This window comes from Xiphophorus couchianus, chromosome 20 (genome assembly GCF_001444195.1).
Source record: "Xiphophorus couchianus chromosome 20, X_couchianus-1.0, whole genome shotgun sequence".
Classification (NCBI taxonomy): Eukaryota; Metazoa; Chordata; class Actinopteri; order Cyprinodontiformes; family Poeciliidae; genus Xiphophorus; species Xiphophorus couchianus.
Genome location: NC_040247.1, coordinates 13820119 through 13843756, shown reverse-complemented (window position 1 = coordinate 13843756; position 23638 = coordinate 13820119). Strand labels below are relative to the sequence as shown.

The window sequence follows — 23638 nt, the reverse complement described above, 5'->3', positions numbered from 1 at the left end:
CGCCCCTCGACATGAATCGTTCAGGCAGAGTTTTTTCATCCATACAGACAACTTCCGTCAGTTGGTATGTCGGGAAAGGGAAGATGGCGGTCGTCCGCACAACCTAGTACAGAACGTAGCGTTTACACTTGATCTGCTTCGTTTGGAACAACTCATTTTGGCATAGTTGTCTTAAATACTTTTTTTACCAGACTAAAAGGAAAATAGATTCTGAATTTATTTTTAAATAAAAACCTATACTTTTGTTTTAAAGAAGAAAAAGGTATGAAGACAAAGCTTTATGTGTAGAGACAGAGTGCAATAATATTAAGGTTAATTTTTACATTGTTATCGTCAATAGCTTTCAATAGGTCCCATTTACACTATTTCTAAAATATTTTTATATATATATTTTCACATGCATAATATAAAGTGAGAAGAAACTCATTTATAACCATCATCCTTGTAAGAATAATGAAGTTGAGTTATTTGTCTTTGTTGTTTCTAATTGTTTGGATTCAACTAAAATGGGAATCAGTGATTTTGAAAAATAACCACAGATTCTATAGGCCATAAAAAACATCCAAATATTACTGGGCAAATAAAGTGTATAAAATGTGTTGTTTTCTATCAGAAGATGCCAATCGCATGAAGCTGTTACTGAACTGGAAAGCTCTATGTGTGAGACTACTGAATCCTAGGTGCACAAAAGTGTCTTATAGTAGTTCCTTCCTCTCAGCAGCTGTTAGACTCTATAACCATTACTGTTTATACAATTGTATTCTTTTGATTTATTGATGCAAATTAAATCTATACTGTAAAATAAATTTATCTACCAAAAGGAGTGCATAAGATTAAGATTTATACACCTCAGACTTCTCTTTCAAAGAACTTAAGATATTCTGGAAATGTTTTTAATCTTGATTATTATATGATGACATATATACAGGTTGCAAATGTTATTTTTCTTTGTAATTCAAAACACTTAGATTGATCTTAGAATAGGAATCAGTGACAGATATGTGCATGGGCCAGTTTTCAGTACCAAGATCTACGGTATTTTTAAAAGCTGTGGTTTTAAAACTGCTAAAATTATCCATCCTGTGGTTTAAAGTCCTTTGATCTGGATGTTTGAAAAATTCAAACAGCAGTGTGGGCTTTCTCAAACTGCTTATTAATGCAGCACTACCTCTCCATCAGCTGTTGTTTCACAGAGAAATCTACTAAAATGTTTCCTCCCTCAAAAGAAGAATACTATTTGGGAATATTTCTGGTGTGGAAAAACAGTCAACCATAGTCCTAAGAATAAAGCGCCACTCTTTTCAGCATAAAGGTGACTTAAGTAATAGAATGGTGGCTACAAGAAGCATTTTAAGCAGACTGGCTACCTGAACAGATTAAGAATAAAATTTTTATACTTGTGTCAATCTATAAAACAGTAAAAATGGATGCCACTTTGCTCAATAAGCACACAAAAAAACTCCAACTCAAAAAGGAGCTGTGATTATCTGTAGTTTTTTGCAGCATACGTAATTCTTGATTTTCTGGTTAAATTAATTGATGCTATTTTAAATCCAGATTATGTGACTCTCAAACCTGAACATCCTAAGGCTCAACAAAAAAAATTAAGACAATTTGAACAAAGCTGTCTTAAAATATGTTCCCCTTCCACCATTAAACTGAAACTAATGTTATGAAAGTTTAACTTGTGCATTATTAGTATTCTCCTTACAGAGGGAGGAAAAAAGCTTAGTGGTTAAAAATAACAAGTTACAACTTGATGAATGTTAACACAAGAACATGTAAAAGTCAATTAAAGATTTTTAATGCACCAAAAGAGATCTCAAACAGCTTTTTATTACATTTTTCAATCAATAACAGTACAATTTAGTACAGTATCTATCTTGCATCCAGCTCACCGTGGAACACCAACAGACTGAAATGAAATACAAAAAGTGGAAAGGTACATAAGGGTGCCGAGCTCTATATTATCAATGGAAAGAGAAAAGGAAAATCCATCTCAGTTGAATCGCATTTTCACTTGTGGCCACACACGAATACATCACATTTATTGTACATCATTGCAGAAAAAAAAAAAAAAGAAAAGTGAAAGTATCTCACAACCTTAACAAAAGTGCTTCTGTATACAGTGAAATGGCATTCAGATGCTCCGATTTTCAGTTTAAGACCAAAAAAATAAAATAAAATTGTACAAAAGTTTTAGTATGGACAGTATGTGAGGACATTTTTGTTCCATTGAGAGTGAAGATTGGAAGGAGAGGATAGATTTCTCACTATGATTGTTATAATTTTTTTTTTATTTAAAATGGCATCAATAGAACTGGTAAGCATAATTTACACTAAGTATGAAGTTAATATCAAGCCTTTCATCATTCTTGCCCACTCTGGTGCATAGCATTACCAGTATTAGTACATGATGTATGCAGAGTTTGAGCCAAAAAATGGCCTCTATTAAGTTCAATCAATAGGTTAACTCTCCTTTTTGGTAACAAAAGAAAATCTAGGATTTTTTGCACCATTGAAAGCAAGTCTACAGCATGCACATCTAAATTAACTCGTGGCAGACAAAATTTTATGTCTTAACTTAAAACATCAGACCATTATTTTCAGACATTGATTTGTACATTTCATTCACAGAGTTGTAACTGCAGTCCCAAGCAAAGGAAGTGTGTATTTAAGTCAGGTGAGGTGTTTCACTCAAAGTGGATACAGAACACAAAACCCCTTCTATATAGTAAATTCAAGCCATGCCTTATTAAACTCTGAGCCTAAATCACTACCCTGCCCTTCCCCACCAAAAGCCAAAAAGGCATGTACAAGAATCGAGGGGTTTAACTGGATAGTTTTCCTCATAATAACTCCGTTTGTCCTGGAATGAGCATTCATAACTTATAGCATGTGCCTGGTTAATTAACAATGTTATTAGTTTAGAGGCGAAGCTTCATGTGCAAAAAGCTGTGATGGAACAAAAACAGCTAGAATATAAATACATCCTGGACATTTTCGAAAGCTGCTCGTGTAATATGATCCAAGCTTTTACTTCTGCATGTTTTTTTGTTTTTTTTTCTCATTTGATTTACCTGGATTACAAAGACAAGCTGTAATTCAAACATATCTAAAACCACTAAAGAAATATGACAAAGAGAAAAGCCATCGAGAATAATAAACCATCAGAATAGAAATCTTAAAAAAAAAAAAAAGTTAAATAATTTGTACAATTACACTCCAACATTTGCTTTCAAGACGCACACATTTGCATGGGATGATAGTGTTGTTTTCTCTTTCAAGGTAACATAAAATGGTCCAAGAAGGAATGCACAAGTTTCTGATTTGATACCACAGGAGATCCTTTCTTAACTAGGTGATAAACAATTGTGCTCTTCTTTGTGTAGGAAAGGCATTGGTTTCCCTTCGTTTTTGTGGTGTCCAAGTCAGTTTAAACAGTGTTGAAGATGACGCTGTGAACATTCTCAAGTTGTAATGGTCTTCCAGTCAACTTTGGAGTTAAAAGAACATCTGGGGAACAAAGAAAGACATTTTGAGAAGCAGCAGAAGAGAGAGTCATGGAGAAACAGAGAAGCAGAATAGCATACAGATGTTTATGCCTAGCAGCTGAGCCGGCCCATGAATTCTCAGAATATTTATTAAAGTCAAGATAAACTAATCGTCTTCAATTAGAGATGCACCGAGAAATCAGCTGGTGATCGGAATCGGACGATTCTGTGCCACTCCTGCCCTGACCGGCGATCAGCTGGTTAGAAATTCAACAATCCAACTGATCCATTTACAGTGAATGAACTGTTCCTACGTACTAACAGGGGTGTAAAAACTGCACTTTTTAATAAGGATGGTGCCCTGAGGCATTTAGATGACATCAGAGAAAACTGATGTAAGAAGCTATATACAAGGAACGTTTTCTTTGTCATATAAGATGTCTGTGGTTCAAAAAGCTGAGAGAAAGACAGCAAGACTTCCAGCTGAGAACAGGAGGACTGAACAAAGTACAGTAAAGTCTGAGCTTTTACTTCTGCCTGTCATAAAACTTTGAAATGCCGGCAGCCTTTTGAAAATTTCAGAGTTCTATTCTATAGATTACACAGAAGTATTTTATAGAGATGCTAGCAACATGTTAAAGCAAGCATGACACTTAGGCTATCATAAAAAACGAATGTCCGCACAACAAAGGAAGGCTGGCAAAATGTAGTTAAAGTAATGTTCCTAAAGAGAAACTAGAACTGATAAAGTTAGTATTGGCAGGACAAAGCTTAACAAAAAGCAGAAATGGAAAGTCAGCTACAAAATTCTGATCGGTGCATCTCTACCTTTAATGCAAATACGACAAAAAGAACCTTCAGGCTTCAATTCCAGATCTTCAGAAAACTGTCCCAGGATCCCGTTGCAACTGCCATGCCATCGTCAGTAACTCCCAGGCAGCTAACGCGGTTGTCATGTCCAGCCAACACACCTTAAAAAAAAAAAGAACTATCAGTTGTCAGGTCTGTCAAAACAGTGTGGTGCCACACTAACAGGTCAAATGTAATCACTTTGGGAGTTTATTGACTTTATTCTCAGCTCAAAACTTCAGCAAATATCTGAATTTCTTTAAGACAAACTTCTTGTCAGTCACACAACTCCAGCAGAACTACATTTAAATTACTGATAGTCAAAAGAAAGTACAATAAGTCGAGTTCAGGAGCAGAACTTTTAACACACAACTAAACCTTAGTGTAGTAAAGCTGAAGGTATTTTTGACCTTTTAAAGTTTAAAATTGAAATTAAGTAATTTAAGGATTTTCTGAGACTTTAAGAGGCCTCAGGAAAAATGAATGGTAAAAAATTAACCTGTCTAGAAACTTCCTGTGACCTTAAGATGCTTTAAAGCAACTATTGTTTGACAGCTGTAATTCCTGGTTTCTTCTTCATGTTTTAGCTATTTCCCAGCTGCCACTCCCACAACTTAATGAATGGGTGATTAACAGGTATCTGTAGCATCTGCTAAGGTAGTGCAAGCCTCTGAATGAAGCGTGACAACCACTGTTCATACTGTTAGGCAGCCTACTGACAAAGGGAGAACTTCATCTTACTGCCATTAAGATGGCTGCTGATTAATGCAGAATATTAACTCTAATCATTGCAAATGTTTAGGTTTCAAACCAAATGTACCAGCTGTTAACCAGCACATTCCCTTTGAGGATTTTTATTGCACACATGATTATGCTACTAATCCAATTTTAAATACACCATCCATCTTTAGCTTTCAAGGTAAAAACTTCACCCTCTCTACCACTGCTGGGTTACTGATCAGCAACAAAGTGATCTGACACCATTTTTGTACAAAACGTAATGTAGTAAAAGAGTCTATTTGAGACAAACCTGTTTAAGACATTTCTCAGTTACTTACCAGCACGGTCAGCTTTTAATGTGTCCCACACATTACAGTTGAAGTCATCATATCCTGCCAGAAGAAGGCGGCCGCTCTTGGAGAATGCAACAGAGGTAATGCCACATATGATGTTGTCGTGAGAGTAGATCATCAGCTCTTGATCAGCTCGCAGATCAAACAGCCTGCAGGTGGCATCATCAGAGCCCGTGGCAAAGGCATTGCCATTAGGGAAGAACTGAAACGTACAAATGCAAATGTTAAAGCACAACAGTGGTACATAACTTGGCCACATTAAGAATGTGCATTTAAAAAGTGAAGGAGAGCTTAAATGACTTACACAGATAGCATTAATGTCAGACTCATGGCCAGTGAAAGTCTGCCTGCACATCCCCTCTCGAACATCCCAGAGTTTAGCAGAGGCATCGCAAGCACCAGAGACGAATGACCGAGTGTCAGGGCTAAGAGACAGGCTCATGACATCACCTGTGTGTCCAGCAAATGTGGTTGTCTGCTGGCCTGTCTCAATGTCCCAAAGTGCACTGTGAAAAATAACAAGACAGTCAGACTGTTTTCAGTTCCCTTCATAGAAAAATACTTAGACAAGTTAAGAGTTTCTAGCTATTTTTTTTTTTTACTTACCAAGTGGTATCTCCAGAGCTTGTAACAATCTGGTTGTCGTCAAGAAAGCGACAGCAGGACAGGTATCCTAACAGTCAAATAACCAGCAGATAAATTTGATAAATAACCCAAAAATCCAATGCGGTTTTATGTAAACCTATACTTGTACACAAATACACTGTATTTGTGAAGTATCCTATACCTGTATGTCCTGCGAGCTCACGGCTCACACGTACATTCCCCTCACGTGTTTTCAGGTTGTAAATGGAGCAGATGTTGTCTAAGCCACCACAGGCCACATAGTTTCCTGAAGGTGCATATGCACAAGTCATGACCCAGGAAGATCGAAGTGGAATGGCATGAACCTGCAGAACACAGCAACACACACAGAAAATTTAATTCAGAGAAAATGCAAGTTTGAAGCAAGAATGTTCTGTTTTTGATAGAGGGAAAAAAAAGAAATTTAAACAGATGAGAAGCTTGTTTAACTTGAAACAAAAGGAATGCCAGTAAAAAAATATGCAAAACTGAAGAAATCTCAGTACTGCTAAAGTTTTTCCTACAAGATCTGACTTCACTTTTATAATGCAGCAAATATTACTGAAAGCCAACACTAAAAAAGAAACAAAAAACTTGAAATTAGATTTTAAAACCTCTGAAGATATTAAGGTATACAAGATGGTAAAGAAAACTTTCTAATCATAACTCTATGCCTGCTGATGTCATCCTGATGGAGCGCGGTGTAGAGGAGGAGTAGCCGTCCCACAGAGGCCATCAGTCCTCAACTCAGCCATCTGGGGTTCAATTCCTACCCAGGAACCTTTGCTGCATATCTTCTCTACCTCTACCCATTTCCTGTCTAATCTACCACAAATAAAAGTTACTAGTGCCAAAAATAACCTTAAAAGGGTATTGGGCAGAGTTTTGACCTTGATTGGTACTGACCAGTCAGACTCAAAATCCTCTCTAAACTATCAGGTGACTCAGATAACAGCCTTCAACTTGAAGGCTGTTATTTAAATTCAAAGCCTCAGACTAAGTGATGTTCGATATCAGAGAAAGCAAAGACTTGTGGGTGACATATCTGTGGTTAAATCAGGCTGAGAGAGCAAAACTTAAAGCAGATAACGGGAAGGTTTAATAAAGTAACAGAAAGTCATTCTATGGTTAAGAATTTAAGCTTTCAACCTGTTTGGATTTGGAAATATTTGCAGCTTTTTGGGAAATCTTTTGAAAAGAGCTTTGGTAAGGACGCATCGTCTTCAGGAAATCCAGATAGTTGCTGGAGTTTTAATAATGATGGCCATTCTAACCATTAACACAAAGCTAAAACTGTCAAACCTGCTGCCTTTTGTTATAAAATGACTTTTTTTTCTTAAACAACTGCTATCTCACACTCATTGTTATTCCTCCTATTGTGAATAATTAATAGCTTCTATCAGCAGGAATGCTAGGAAATATAATCTGAATGCTGCGCTAACATGTTCTTGTAATACAGCTCTTTAAAAAACTGTCATAGATATAAATTTAAAGTAGCAAATCAAAACTTGACATCAGCAACAAAACTGCTTGTTGAACCTATAGTAAATTACTCACTTACGCTTAAGCAACGTGTACAGGTTAGAGAAGACTGGCGTATCTGTACACCAGAAGAACAACTAATATTTTATTACACATAAGTTTATGTGGGAGTTTACCTCAAAAGCATTCTAATGTGCTAAAAACAACAGAATTTAAAACCCAACTCATCAGTTTTGTTTTAAGAACTAGAGTATCGGCTTCAGCAGATAAAAAATGGGTGTTGCAGTATAATTCTGTTTTTGCTTGGATCAGTGCAAAGAACCACCAATAAACTAATTTTCTTCTTCTGAAAGAGGAACATATTTATTTATGGAATAAAAAAATCAATTGTGCAAAAAGCAAAATCACTGATTTGTGCATCCGTGTATACTGCTGCACATTTCATTTTTACTGTATCCTTAAATAAAATTCACCTTGTTTGTGGTATAGCTATCCCAAATAATGAGTTTTCCATCTTGAGAGGCGCTGACCAAAAGCCTAAAAACAGGAGCAGGAACAACATTAGACAGCTGGAAAATGGTTTCAGCTAAAAATCCATGTTTAGAAAATAACGTCGACGTACCTGGAGTCTGTCCCCCAGTGCATGGCATAGATTTTGGCCAAATGACCCCGCAGTGTTCGTCTTGTACGCATCTGGATTCGGCCAACGGCTTCGACATTAGCTGTAATCTGCAAAACATTACAGACTTTTGTTAGGCTCAGAATGATCCACTGAATTCTGCTGTATTCACAATGAATCTTTCAGAGCAAAGCACTCTGTCAGACATTACCTGTGATAGTGTGGCATCTGCACATGCTTTTCTAGCATCCTGGAAAAAAGAGAATTTAGCTCTTTAGCATATTTACATTTGTACACATCACATGCGCCAACTTCTACATAGACAATCGAATTTTGTTACTTACTCTTATCTGATTTTTGAGCTGCTCTGCCTCTTGGCGTAACTGGTCCAGTTCACTCATCTTATCCTGCTTTTTTTAATTACCTTACTCCAACTACCAGGGCACTTGTTGTTCTAAAAACAGACAAAAAAGAAAAGGAGAGAGAAAATAGTAAGCATATACAGTCAATATTTTATTTTAAGAGGAAGAGCAACATTATTTTTAAAATTAGTTTAGAAATCCAAAATGCAAAATGGTAATGGCCCAAAAGCAATTTTAACCAGCAGATAGAACAAAATGGGCAACATACTGCTCCCTGTTCAACCTTATAATTCTGCTGCAATGTCGATGTGTCCTGACACACAATTCAGATCAGCAGACAAATCCTGTTAAGGCATGACTTTCCTGTGATCCGAAAAGCAGTCATTATCCTGTTGACCTCAATCCCTGGGATAGTCAGAATTTTCGCCAAGTGATCAATAAGCCACTTATATTAATACAGCACCAAGAGGACATCTAAATGTCCATCTAATAAAGTAAATATATTCAATTCAAGCCATAAAACTAGTTTTTATACTCATATTAAGCCATCTAATGTCTCATTTATCAGAAGTTTAGAACGCAATTAGATTAATTGGCTTACAAAACAAAAGTATTTAGTTTAAGACGATTCTTATGCAACAGTTCATTAAACTGTATGACAAAAAACTTTAAAAATAGCAAATCCCTAACAGTATTTTTTATTTGTAGGTAGTCACAAATTACTTAGAGATTGCAATTATAATTTAATACAGCTTTGTATTAATACAACTACAACTGGGAACACAATTACACTCCATTGTTTGTGATTATTAATATTTAAAACTATCTCTGCCAGGTTTGATGGATTTTCTGACAGTTGGAAACATTAAAATCTATGAGTGAACAGGAATACATTTATTTTTTTAAAATATCTCTTCTGCTAGCTAGATTTCTATAGATACTAAGCACAACCTTTAAAAAAGATACTCCTGACATGAGCTTTAAGTATAAATTAAATTCTATCCAGTAGCTAAATCTAAATCAAATAAAGCTTCACTAATAACCACACCCAAGACAAACTATAAATAACGACAGCGTGAGATAAGCAGTGAATAGCTATGAGTTTGCTTCTCAGTTCCCTTACCTGGTGTCTTTCAGTCAGTACACTAATGTCACTGGCAGTTGCAGGACGTGTTTGACAATCTTCTCTACCTGCCTACATCATCTTTCAGATTTGCTGATTGGTTGACCTTTCTAACATAGATGATCCTCTTACGCTCATTAATCTTGTAATAAAACGTGTCATGGAATATAGTTATTATTTAGTTACATCCAGAGACAGGAGAATGCAATCTTCATCACGATAGAATTTGAAGTTTAAAGTTAATATATAAACTCAGATTTAACCTCTTTGTACTTTTTCAATCGATTTGATCAATTTTCAGATAATTCTGTTTATTGAAGTCTAATTTGCAATATTGCCACTAGTGTAACTGTAACATTGTTAAGCTCGCTATGGACAAATCTATAATCACAATTATTTATGCTCAACATTATTATTAACACAGTTCCATACTGTTATACATAAAATATTATGTAGCCCTAATCTTTTGTGAATGATTTATGTCTACTTTGACAGCAATTAATATTTTTTAATTTACATTTTTAAATCTTTGATTAGTTTTCTGTGGTTTTTAAATCTAATATATTATTATTTATTATTGAACATTGCCTACAGAAACAACAACAAAACCCTTCTATTTCCAGTTTTATCTGAGGCGCCTGATAGCATCTGGAGAATATTGTTTAATTTGGGTTTCAGAACCACATTACTTTGGTCTCAGATGTGATACCAACTATTTCTGCAGCAGTCCGAATCACTTTCAGTACCCTTTAAAGTGTTACAGCCCTTTTTTTTTTTTTTTTACAAATTGAATTTAATTATTTAGATTTCTTTCTAACTTAGTTGTAATTTGCATTCACCACTTGAACTTTGATGTGTAACATCTTTGTGCCGTAACCAAATTTTACATATCCCGCGTAGAGAACAGAAATAGCTGCACATTTCCCATTAAGATCTGTAGATGCCTACAGTTACGGAGTTCCTCTCTCTCATCACTTCTCCTTTCCAAGCGCCTGATCAGGGTCAGCTGACTGCATGATAAACAATGAGCAGTAGCAAACAGCCTGGAGTGGCAGCTCACTAGCTGTTTCCAAGTCCTGCAAGGCTTAAAGAGATGTGTTTGTTTGCGATTGCTGAAACTGAAGCTGCAATTTTAACAAACTTAGAAGAAAAAGGGCCACATGTAAACATCTGTTTACAAAAGACGGCCGAATTCTGATAATGCAATGTTTTACAGATCTAAAGCTGGATCATGTAAAAGGCCATAACCAGCAATATCACTGAGCAACTCCATAATCCTAAAAGCTGAAATCCTCAGTCAATGAGTCCCTAATCCAATCCATGTCTGCTAACAGAAATAGTAGCAAAGCCAGTCCAGGCATTAGAAATATGTTTTCAGCCTAATAAAAGGATGAGTTTAATCTTAATTCTTTCATAAACACATGAAAAAAAAAAAAATCCAGGCACTCGGTTTGAAAAAGTGCCTAGATTAATGGCTGCCATTAAAGTGACTGTCCTGAAGCAGAAATTCTCTTTTAGTTCTTGTACAAAGAGAGGGGGAAATGTGCATTATTAAAGAATATATACATAAACTAAATACTAAAAATTAAACAATGAGTTTGGACATTAAAAGTTAACAGAAATTATGCAATATTTAACAGGCAGCTGTAAAATAAACTGCATTAACAAACCTGACAGGTAATCTCTTACTGTTTGCAGTGTGCATGTTGAACCAACACTGTATTCAGTGTGCAAAAAGCTACGGAAGAAGTTCTGTGTAAGCACTGTGATTTGCCTTCAACACTGTTACAAACAAATCAAATACTTTGCATCGTATTTGAATGCCTCTCTGAAAGCTTTTCAGTTAGTTTGTTGTTTGTAAGGTGAGAACATTTCAGTAATTCCGCATAATATTGCGTCAAGAGGCTACGAATCAGATTGCTGGTGTCAAAGTCCAATCAAATATATGCATTTAGTTAGCAACACACTATGTGTTGATAATATGCTATGCACTAATGAAAATGTGAGAAGATGCAGCTAAACGCCATCTTGCAGACTGCTGTCTGCTAGTTAGCTTTGCTAACAGATTGTCGGTGTAGGCCTACAGGCAGGGCAACGCTCATATTCGGAAGAAAAACTCACATAAACGCTCAAATTCCTATATTTCACTTAAGCGTCAACAACGACTTACCGAAAATGGAGTCTAACCACAAGTTTCTATGAAATTTACACCACGGAAACCGAACGGCTTCATCGTCTAATGCAAAATAACGAAACCACAGCCGCTTTCAGGGAGGACTCCGCTGATCTTCCGCAATTGCACGGAGTGCTATGTAGTTAGCTTTTAAGCCAACACCGGATAAACCCAGAAAGTGTCTTGTTTACCGTCTCAGAGAAATCCACTTACTCGGACACCACCAATCTCTTTAAACGCTACTGGCCACGGCTAATTTAATTGCACCGTATCAGAATATTTACGGTTTTTTTTTAAATCTTGTAGTAAAACCCAAGAGTGTAGAAAAAAAAAAAAGAAAAAAAAACAGCAAGGTCGGGCGGCGGTGGCCTGTGTCGCCACAGTGAGACAAATGTAATTAACACACACGGGGTGTTTTATTCCCCCCCCCCCCCCCAAAAGTAAACGAAATTTGCTATTATGTGTTACAGAAATTTAGATGGTTTCAAAGGAAAGGCGGTGCACATCTGGGGCCGAAGTAAGCTAACGTATTGGCTTCCAAAAACAGGGTGTTAACGCGCCCACATTAATGTTCCTTCTATCCTAAAGTGTTGACTTTTTATAAGCATAATTAAAGAAAGCTGATGCTGCTAAGGTACAGAATTAAGCCCTGTTAGTAGATTAGTTATTATTGTCATTTACAAACATCTGATAGCAAATTTGTTTACAGGACGTTTGATTCAGCCCAACCCTATGTGTCAACCTGAATCCACAGCAACATCTTTACATTTAAGATGACAATATTATTACACTTTGCATGCAACATATACAAAATGCGATGTTCCTTATTGTTATTTCTTAAATCTTTTTTTTTTCAAATTTTCAGGCGACTGAGTAGCTTTGAGACTCGTATTTTAGGCCAAGAAGCACCTCCCCTGACTGGGCCGTTATTGCCTTCACTGACAGCAGTTTTGAATGGCTAACAAGAACGCTGCTTTAACGAATCCCAGAACCTTTCGGCGACATTAAGAGTAGTTCATGTTTCGTAATTGCCTGGATGTAATGCACACAAATGGTTGCCACCATCTACCCACTCGCTCCTGACACAAAGTTCCGAGATTAACCCGAACCCTTACGGCAAACTCTCATGCAACCGCTCATAATAAAATAAGCTTATCGTTAGCAAACCGATGCTAACTGATGGCTAAGAGGCTAGCTGCTGCTACCCCACCCCCGGGCAGTTCGATTATACCACAATTCACCAGCTAATGGGATTAACATTTAACTGTTAAATTGCGATAACGCAATATAATAGTTTGATTTTGCCTTACCTGATTCAATCTGCGCCTGTTTTTGCGTTTTGGCATTGACTGGAACCCAAGACGGCGTATTCCTCCGATCCACGCATCAACGAACAGCACAGTGCTAGCTTTCTAACTAGCTAAGCCAGCTAGCGTAGATTTCTGAGGAGCAGCCCTTCCCGAACGCAGGCTACGGCTGGGGAGCTTGACAACCAGGCGGAGAGGGGAGGGGGTGGGGGAAATCACACCCACAAGCCTTGTGTGGATGACAGTGCACTGGCAGTCAACCCAGCTAATTTTAAAAAGTCACTATTCCTCACCAACAAGGGAGCCTAGACTCTCACCTTTGCAAAACCCAACACCTGCCCTGTCCGTAGTATGACTCTCAAGCAGCCATCGACCGATGAGATGGGCGCGGTAACCCTGCAGTCGGGTCTGGGAAACCCCACGTTGCAGCAGCAGCGATGGAAAGAGGAGCTTCGATTCGATTGGAGTGTTTTTTTAGAGAACTGAAGACGCAACTCTTAATTGTTTCTTTCCAGCAGTCTTTCACACATCTCATTTGCGACATGTGTATTTCACGTAGATGCTTAAAGAACATGATGTTCATTTTGAGCTTCCCCCCTCGCAAACCAGCCTGAATAAAACGGTCAAATTTCTAAAGTAGGAAGCAGAGGTGGGCTGAGTATCCAAACAATGTACTTAGTACAGTAGCACTACTTCAATAATATGTTTACTAAAGTAAAAGTGAAAAGTAGCTGTCTATTAAATTACTAAAGAGAGAGTAAAAAGGCTATACAGTAAAGAACCCGATTGTAACATCTCTTTAAATATATATATTTAAAAAATCATATAGACAAGATATGTGGAAATCCTTGTAGTATATAGATAGACTGAAAAAATAGACACAAATAAATAACATGATTAGGCTCCAGCACCCCTCCAGACCCCACTAGGGACAAGGGTGTACAGAAAATGGATGGATTGATGGATGGATTACAAAATAACAAGCCATAAGAACTGTACACGTCACTTTTTCAATATAAAACATATTGTGTGTCTGATATATTTCAAATTATATCAGACAGACAAAATGTAGTTATGTGGATATCTTAAAGACTAGAATGAAAAAAATAGACACAAATAAATAACCTGATTACAAAATAACAAATTGAGCCAGATGAAACTGTTCACTTTTTAATATAAAACATCAAACTAATATTTACAGTAAGGTATATAGAGTTGAAACCTGATATTTACATACTGAGTATAAAGGCAAACAATTTTTTCTCACTGTTTAATGTTAAATCAAACCATACGTTTATTGATTTAGATTAGTTAGAATTACCAAAACTATGTCTATTTACTAAGTGCCAAAAAACTTGATGAGAATATTTTTTGGAAAATTATTTTGTAGCTAGACATTTCAGCAGTATCTGGGATAACTGTCTTTTAAACTGCATGACTTGAGTCATAACTATATTTCTGTGTATGCGTGGGGGTGTGCGTGTGTGTCTTAGAGGAGGGTAGAGTACTATCGTTGTTAAATTAAGCTACACATAGACAATAAAGTTTCAATTTTAAGATCTACCAAATTCTCACCAGATAAGTTGGAGGCTGCCAAATACATCAGAGTTATGTTTCAACATTGTCACTGTACAAAAAAGCATGTTGTGAAAGTTGCAGAGGTAAACTGTTTATTAGCATTTCTGCTGGTCTATGTTCTCTAGAGGTCAAACAATGAAATGAAGAGAATACATTAGAAAATTACACTGATTTTCTTGGCTTAAAAGAATGCTCTTATAAGTTGGATGTGACATTATTGCAAGATCTGGGCTCTAATTTCTTATACAAATCAAATCCACCGTTGGTGTTGCCATTGAGCAACTATTGTGATAAAGAAATTTTGTGGGCATATTTAAATTTAATTTATGCTTGTAAAACAAATAAAACAAGGCATTTAAAGTTGAATTTCCAGGCCAAGCAGTGTGGCTAGGTATTGAAATATTTATTTCTACGTCATCTGGATGTTTTTAGAAATCAAATAACTGCACCACTGTTGTTCTGGTTGCTGGGGCAGGTGCAGCATTTTTTTCCAGAAGTGGTTGTAAACAAAGTAGACTGGGACTTCTTCATTTTGCTCTGCCCCTGCCATTTTACAGAGGGTCATCTGCCTCCTTCTCACCCAATCCCTGTCATCTTCTTCTCTCACACCAACTCTCTCCATACTGTGCCTCACAGCATCAATTAAACATTTCTGTGTGCTTCCTCATTTCCTCTCTTCCATCTAACAGGCTTTTCCTATATATCTGCCATCCCTCTGCTAGCTCAGCCTCGCCTCTTACATTTGTTTCTAAACTGCTCAGCTTGATCTGTCTTTTAGTCTCATTTTTGTTTTTTGGTCTTCAACAGGGAAACTGCGAACATAACGTCTTCCACCTCCAACTCTGTGTTTGTGCTTTTGAAAATCACCTTCTGCTTCATGTATCTCTACTGAGGAATCTCAACATTGAACTGATATGCTGTACCCAGAAAAAGTTATTTCACCAATCCGTGTGCTGAATTGTACTTTTACACTTATTGTAAATGTTTTTTTTTCCATTTCATTCAAATAATCTAATGATCATTTGGTCTTTCATTGCAACAGGAGTCGCTGTAGGTTCTAAAAGAAAAGCAGCCTCCACCTTGTGACTAGAACTAAGCTAAAATTTGTTTGATTTCACACAATCTATAAACTAAATTTCTGCTAATATTTTTTTCTGGGTCTTCAGTTAAAGTCAAATGTTTTATGACTACATTGTTACATCAGCTTTCATTTTCGACCATTAGAGAAATGCCTCCTATCTCACAAAATTAATTAGTTCTGGTCTGTGAAATAAACAAAAAAAAAAAAGTAAATATGCAGAAATTTTCTGACTTAACCATTTTTCTTTCCAAACAATGCAGTCAGCTCACATGCAATAAAAAATAACTCAGAAAAACACAAAGGCACTTTATATCGATTAGAATAAATTTAATACGAAACTTGTGTTACGGTACAGGAAAGGTATTCAGCAGAACGAAATACATGAGAGGATGACAATCAGAGACCTCTGTTGAGTGTATTCAGTTCAATATATATTTAGCTGATCATTATTCTTTGGTTTCTCTCAGTCTCACTCTCCCACCCTTCGCCTCACCCATTCAACATTTTATCCCATGCATCTTTATCACTCATCCTCTTTCATTAAAACCTCTCCCTTCTCTCTGTCCTCCAGATACTGAGGGCTCAAAGTGGGTTCAGATGACATAATGCTTGAGATAGCCCCACTAATTGCACATTAATTTCCACCACAACGGCTCAACCAACATACACTGCTAGCCCACATCCTCGAATTAATGCCTACAGCACAGTCCATCGATGTTTGTCCTCAGTAGTTTAATACAAAGTTTTGCCTAAAAGGAGGCTCAAGTCTAAAAACCTTACATGGTTCAAAATCAGCATAAACAACCAATGAAAACATAAAACTCTGTTACATCCTAGAATTACATCTCCCACAATCACTTAAATGATTAGGATTATCTTTGTCACGAAGGCATCCAATAATATTGATGTAAAATTGCATTACAACATTTAAATGAGCTAATTTAAAGATATAAATGTCAAAGAAAACTTAATTCTGTCATATGCACTGGACGCACGAAAAATCAAAATAGCATTTGAAAGGGACAAGGAGGGAAAAGTGGAGCAGAGACACAAAAGTACACAACATTTTGTTGGTAAAATAAATGCAGGTTTCATGTTTTTGGTTTCTTTTCCCTTATTTGTCACACAAGTTTCTCAGATCCAGCCGAACCTGCTGGAATACATGAAGCAGGTTAAAAGCGCTCAAAAAGCATCACTTTGTGCCCTGATCCAAGTGAATTCAAGAACAGATGTAGAACAAAGTATTAAAATAAAAACATACTTAGAAAAAAAAACAACAAAGGTCCTTCTCACATTCTGGAAAAATATTCTGTGACCCGATGAGACAAAAGCATGCATTGCATTATATGTGGGATAAAACTAACAGAGTATTTGAGGAAAATTGAAACATAGCAGTCAGACACGGTGCTGGTAGTCTGATGGTCTGAGGCTTGCTTTCTGCTGGATGACTGGACATTACAGGTGAAATCCTGAAGGAGAATGTATGTATCAGTTTGTGATCTTAATCTCAAGACAACAATATAAAACACACCAGCTATAGTGATGCCTGGTTAGCTAACCCCCTGCCCCCTTAGATATTAGAGTGGCCTAGTCAAAGTCTGGACTTAAACTAAACTTGGATTTGTTTAGATTAGACTCAGTGGGCAGAGCACCTTCCTTATACCACATGTTGATGTGTCCATGGGTGAAGCATTTACCCCCAAGTTGCATGTTGGTGTGTAAATGAGTGAATGTAGCTCATTCACTCATTCAGCGCTTTTAGTGGTCAGTTTGCTTAGAAAATCACTCCAGTCCATTTCCTTAATAAATGAAGTCTCTCTGAAAATTTTTGTTTTTTTACTCCAGATATCTTTGTCTGATATTAACATTAGTGATCTGAAATGTTTTGGTGAAATCTCTACATAAGAAAAAGTCCCCAATTTATGGTAAAATACCAGCAGCTGCGGTTGCAAGAATTTTATTGTATATTACGTATAAACGCAGTAAAATTTTAAATTACGTAAAATTATGGTTGTCAGTTATTTTACCATAAATTAGAGACTTTTATTTTTACAGTGTATCTTTTTACTGCTCTATGTATAAAATCTGAAATGGAACATGAAGTGGAAACATGAGTATGAAGGTTGCACGGAATGACACAAATTAAGATTACGTAAAAATGTGAATTATGAAATGCATTCTAGTTTTCACATATAAGAATAATAAAAAAATATATAACTATAAAAACCTTTTCAATATTGAGATAGTGTATAAAGACCATATGTAACACTGATTACTTCCCTAATTTAATTTAATACACAATATCTAATTGTTGTGAAAGGACATTTTGACTACTAAAACAAATATAAAAATGTGTTTTTTCCAATTTTTTTTGGCATTTTCATTATCAGTCTGCAAACTGTTGTGCCACAGATGCACTCATACTTTGCAAATAATTTGCATATGTATTAGATTGATAGGTTCAGTTTCTAGCAACTATTCTAACACCATGTTATGATGCTGTACAGTAAGTCTATGTTAAATTGGGAGCTAATGTTGTTTACAATATGAGCTGCATCTGGAGGTGTGTATTTTATTGTCTTTTTAAATCAATAATCAAAACGCTGCAATTCTCTGCTGGTAAAATGTATTTGTTGTTCTGAACAATTTGAGACAAATGTTAATAATATTGCATATCATTCATATAACGCTATGGAACTAAAATAATGAAGAGTTTTCCTATAATCTTTTTTCTGTTTTCTAAATCAAAGATATACTTCACGTATGTGAGAGAAAAGCTTTGTATTTTAAAAACACAATGTTATCTAATACTGCAGTACCGCTGCAGTGATGCCACTTCATCGCTAGGTGGCAGTGGTTCGTAACAGTCAAAACATTAGGCTGAATAAAAGAGAAAAAAAGTTCTGATCACATGAGTACACAGCAATCAGTCCCATAGTATTATAAGAGTAGATTTATGTGCTGTAGAAAAACATATCCTGGAGTTCAGAACAATGTAAAGGTCTTTGTTAAAATGTTTTAAATCAATAACAATCAAATTAAATATTTATGTAATATTGCAGATTGATTTTGTTTTAAAATTTCCTGGCTTATTGCAACATTCTGAAGTCAGATTAAAGCAATTACTATTTTAGTATTTTTTGTTTCATTTCTGTGATAATTAACAATTCAATAAAGTCTCATTTTAAGTGTAAGTTAGGAACATTATCTCATTTTTAATTACAGCAATAAAATGCTCATTTCTTTCAGCCTGTGATATAAAGTTTTCATGGACATTCCCTTTCAGAAATGCACACAATTAAGCTGTATTTTTGTTATTTCATCTGTAGTGCTGGAGGATATCAATGCCACTTCCTTTCCTGTTTCCTATTTCCCCTTTTGCGTTCCTGCTCGTCTTGTGCCTCCTTTTTCTCTGTGAGCAGAGAAGAAGAAAGAACTGGTGTAACATGAGATACTGCAATTTGAGATTGTGTCTGAGACGCTCTGTAAATATTTGAAAAGCGCGTCCCTTTTATTGAGCAAGCTACAGTTTACAGTTTCACAAACCTTGTGATGCTGTGCAAAAACGTACATACAAGCAACATGGAGTAACCTGAAAACTATGCAGGGTTAATTGAATGAATGGATGTGTTTTTTAAGAGGGGTAACATGTATCATCCCCTTAACATTTAGAAAGACAGCAGCTATAGAAATCTAGAAGAGAACTGGAAAGTTTTATTCTTGTGAGTCATCCTTAAAAATCTGACTTAATACTAAACTCACCTAATCCTGTTCATACTGATGGGCTGCAGCAGGCTGCAACCACAGAAAGAAAAAGAAAAAAACTACTGTACGTATGCTCAGCTTTGTATCTATTTAGAAATAGAATAGAATAGAAGTACTTTATTCATCCCAGCAGGGAAATTACTTCGCAGTTACAGCATAGAGACAAGACACAATAACAACTACCACTGAGTAGTAGTTGTAGATAAAATAAAAAGTAAAAAATAAAATATAAAATGCTATAAATTGTAAAAATATAAAATGCTGTTAATATAAAAAGCAAGTTAAGAGCAGTCCTTGCAAAGATTCAAAAAATGCAGATATGTATATATAAATATATGTACAGCAAGTGTGCCACAGTGCAGTTGTGCAAAATTGGACTGATTAGTGCAGAACAATGATTTAGCTTTTATTGTACAGTGAGATGGCATGTGGCAGGAAGGATTTCCTGTATCTGTCCCAAAAAGCAATTTTGTATGATATTTAAAGCACTTTGAACTGATTTGTTACTGAAATGTGCAAAACAAATAAACTTAATTGATTGAATTAACCTAACAGGCATTGATTTAAATGGTGAAAGAAAGGCTTGGTTCAGTGTCAGGCAAAAGTATTCATAACCTTTGAACAACCAGCATATGACTGGCTGTTCAAAAAACACAGGCTGATTATTTCTCTGGAGGAGCTGCAGAGATCTACAGCTCAGGTAATATGCCAACAGGTCAACTATAAGTTATTCACTCCATAAATCTGGACTTTATGAAAGAGTGGCAAGAAGTAAAAGGCATTGCTGAAATGAAATTATAAGATTTGCAGCTTGTTCTCAAGCCATCTAGGGGAGAACGCTATGATTGGATGATATCAAAATCAATCTTGTTTACCTGTAGAAAAATCCTATAAATGGCATAAAATAAAAACTGCATTTTACTCTTAAAATATCAACTGCACTGTGAAACATGGTGTTAGTGGAAGCAAGATGTGGGGAGTCTTTACTTCAGCAGGAAGAGGGAAGGCCATAGAGTTTATGGGAATGCGGAGGGAGCAAAATAAAAGACCATTCTGTGAAAAAATTCCACCAGGGGCAAAGATTTTCCTTCCAGCCGGACCATGAGTCTGAAGCACAGAGGAATGGTGTTACTCAAATCATAATCAGATTAAATAACAGTCCAATTAAAGATTCACCTAAATCAAATTGATAATGTGTGGCATAACTTCGCAAATGTATTTTTATGAATACTATCTATTAAATCTGACTGAGCTTGATCTATTTTACTGAGAAGAAAGTGGAGAAATTTCAGCCTCTGTGCACAAAGCTGCAAGAGACATGCAATAATAAATATGGAAAACACACTTTTTCCATTTGTACAAAAAAGCAAACATCTTTCTGCTTCCACACTAAAATTATGCACAACCTCGTGTTGTTCTATTAAGGAAAAAAAAAAATAATAATTTAAGTTTGTGAATCTAATATGACAGAACATGAGAAAGTTCAAGAGTTGTGAACACCAATGCAGCCATTGTGAGAATATGATAAATCCACTCTAGAAGACCTTCAGGCATTATTGGTTAAAAGTTCAGCTATGGTTCGAACTAAAGGCCTTCGTGATGGGAGGATAAGGCATGACCACTGTGCTGCCTAATTTTGATTGCTAATTCTTCTTCATGGAACAAAATGCAGCCAGGTTATCGCAAATCACCTTCACTACAGAACCATAGAGTTTTAAAATTGTTAGCGTACATGACGTGTATTAATCTGCAGGGGTTTTGTTGTTATTATTGCATTAATCCATTTACATCAGAGACTCTAGCTGCTTCTAACCTGTACAGATCATATACCAGATGATCTCACTCTTCTTCTGCTCTGATGGTGCTTTGCCCTTCATATCCAGCAGAAGTTTAAAATCTAATTTGTCACACCACAGGACGCTTCATTTCACCTCGGTTCATGCTAAAAGCTTTCTGGCCTACAGAAGCCATCAGTTGTCCTGGATCTCTTTTATATATGTTTCTTTTACATCTATAGAGGTTTAACTGTGCCATATGAACGCAACAATGAACTCCTTTTACTGTCAACGATTGTGGGACGTCCTACTGAACCTGTGATGTATGGCCATAACCTATGCATTGTACGGTAGTGTATTCTTCATGCTGTGCAGCGTAGCCCATGATTCTCAGCCATTTTCAGTTCTCTGCATGTTGCTGGTATTGCCAACAGAAATTGACATGGATTCCTAAATATATTTTAATATTATGCAAACAATAAACCCCCTAAATTTGTTCCAGTATTGTTGAACCTCCACAACAAAAACGGGTAGACATTACACTTCTTTATGTTTGGTGTAAATCTGATTACCTCTCACTAGATTCATCATCATACAGAGAAATCAGAAGCCCTTAATATGCTATAGCTCTGCATTTCTGAAATACAAAGAAAGTTTTACAATTGAATGTTCCTGAATCATTTTAAAAACATTTTTCAAGAATTTTAAACATTTTGCTTTCAATAAATTGGTGCAGAATGATCTGAAAATTGATATAGGGCCCTTTTGACCTTTTTAAATAACATCTCAGCATCTTAAATGACATGGATAATATGTCTGTAGATCCTTTCCTGACTGATTTCAATAAAAGCGCAAATCATTTTTTTGTGTGTGCACAAGTAGTTTAATTGTAACATTTGCTGTACTGCTGCCCATTTTGGACAACCTTGAAACGACATTGTCATGTAGTGGCGGTGTTGAGGTGGTGAGGCAGACGCTGTAGACCCAGGATACGATAATAAATGATTTTAATAATGAATGTCCAGAAAACACAGTCCAACCAACGGGCAGCACGGCCAAGCGGAAGCCAGGGCTCGACGCCGATAGCAACCGTTACACAAATGGACGAGACGACGGACTGGGAACACAGATGACAGACTAGAAGTCAGAATGAGACGAGGATCCGACAAAGACACAGACACACAGGTGACACTAAATACACGGGAGGGTAATTAGGGAACGAGAAACACCTGGGAGTAATCGAGGGGAGAACAGGACAACACGGAGGCACAGAGACACAGAAAACTCAAAGTAAACACACAGAAAAACACGGAACATGACAGACATTTAATCCAAATGAGGATTTATATGTAGATAACTAAGCAACTAACTACAACTCAAGATTCCTAAGAGTGTTTTATTATCTTCTTTTTCTTCTTTCTTCAAAGTGAAATATAAACCACTGATAAAAACATACATTTTCAGTGGCTTTTATCAAATTTCAGGTCTGAGATTATTTAACTCTGTGAGTTAACTCTCTGGGGTTGTGTCAGAACTAAGAATATATCAGATGTATTTTTATTTGTGTGTTTTGGCAATTGGGACTTTCTCATCAGAAACCACTTATGAAAAACAACAGATTTTAATTTTAGTTTTTAAAAACAGCATATTAAACTGTAATGCAGCCTTTGTACTTTTGTGGAAAACATTGGAGGAGTAAAAAGTGTATTTGTTTGATTTTTGTGTATTTTCCGTCTAAAAATACTTCACATAAAATTGCCAGCAAAAAGGGGATAAAAGAAAATCATTTTGTGGATCTTAAAAATGTACAATGGGAAGTGATTATCACATGGTAATAGGGTAATAAAATAAAAGGAAAACTATCCAGCTTTTCCATTTCTCATTTAATCATTTTAATTTTGAAAACAAAACAATGTCACATTTAAATTTCTTCTCCTTTAAACCACAAAATAAAAAATACTTATATTTCTACTTAATGTACTATAAGCTATTTGAAACCAATTTTTGTTGGTGTGCTATTTTCTTTATCACTGCTACCTGATGGGGGAAAAAAATTCTGTACATGCACAGATTTAAAAGTTTAGTTAATTTTTTGTCTGTTCTTGTTTGCTAAATACATTATTTTAACCTCTTTATTAAAGGAAGCCTTTGAGCAAATGGGCCACAAGTTAAATGCTGTACTAATTAGTGTTCCATCCATCCATCCATCCATCCATCTATCCATCCATTTTTTTGACACCCTTGTCCCTTAGAGAGGTTGGGAGGGCTGCTGGTGCCTGTCTCCAGCTAACGTTCCGGGTGAGAGGTGGGGTCACCCTGGACAGGTCGCCAGT

The 23638-nt window shown here is 36.1% G+C and overlaps 1 protein-coding gene across 3 annotated transcripts; it reads right to left on the bottom strand.

Annotated features, from left to right (window-relative positions):
- Positions 1 to 1816: 1816 nt before the first annotated feature.
- Positions 1817 to 13522, bottom strand: gnb1b (guanine nucleotide binding protein (G protein), beta polypeptide 1b). Of its 3 annotated transcripts, none has more exons than XM_028002646.1 (11): positions 13110 to 13522; positions 8486 to 8595; positions 8353 to 8391; positions 8145 to 8251; positions 7996 to 8059; positions 6204 to 6366; positions 6023 to 6089; positions 5721 to 5922; positions 5402 to 5618; positions 4350 to 4465; positions 1817 to 3516 (listed from the first exon to the last, which is right to left on the bottom strand). In XM_028002646.1, the coding sequence occupies exons 2-10, from the start codon at positions 8540 to 8542 to the stop codon at positions 4359 to 4361; spliced, it is 1023 nt and encodes a 340-aa protein (XP_027858447.1). In that variant the 5' UTR covers positions 8543 to 8595; positions 13110 to 13522; the 3' UTR covers positions 1817 to 3516; positions 4350 to 4358. The 3 variants fall into 3 exon arrangements, with proteins under 3 accessions (XP_027858447.1, XP_027858444.1, XP_027858446.1); XM_028002643.1 differs by having other exon boundaries at positions 4323 to 4465; positions 13110 to 13520; XM_028002645.1 differs by lacking the exon at positions 13110 to 13522 and adding an exon at positions 11797 to 11820 and having other exon boundaries at positions 4323 to 4465.
- Between the last annotated feature and the right edge of the window lie 10116 nt (positions 13523 to 23638).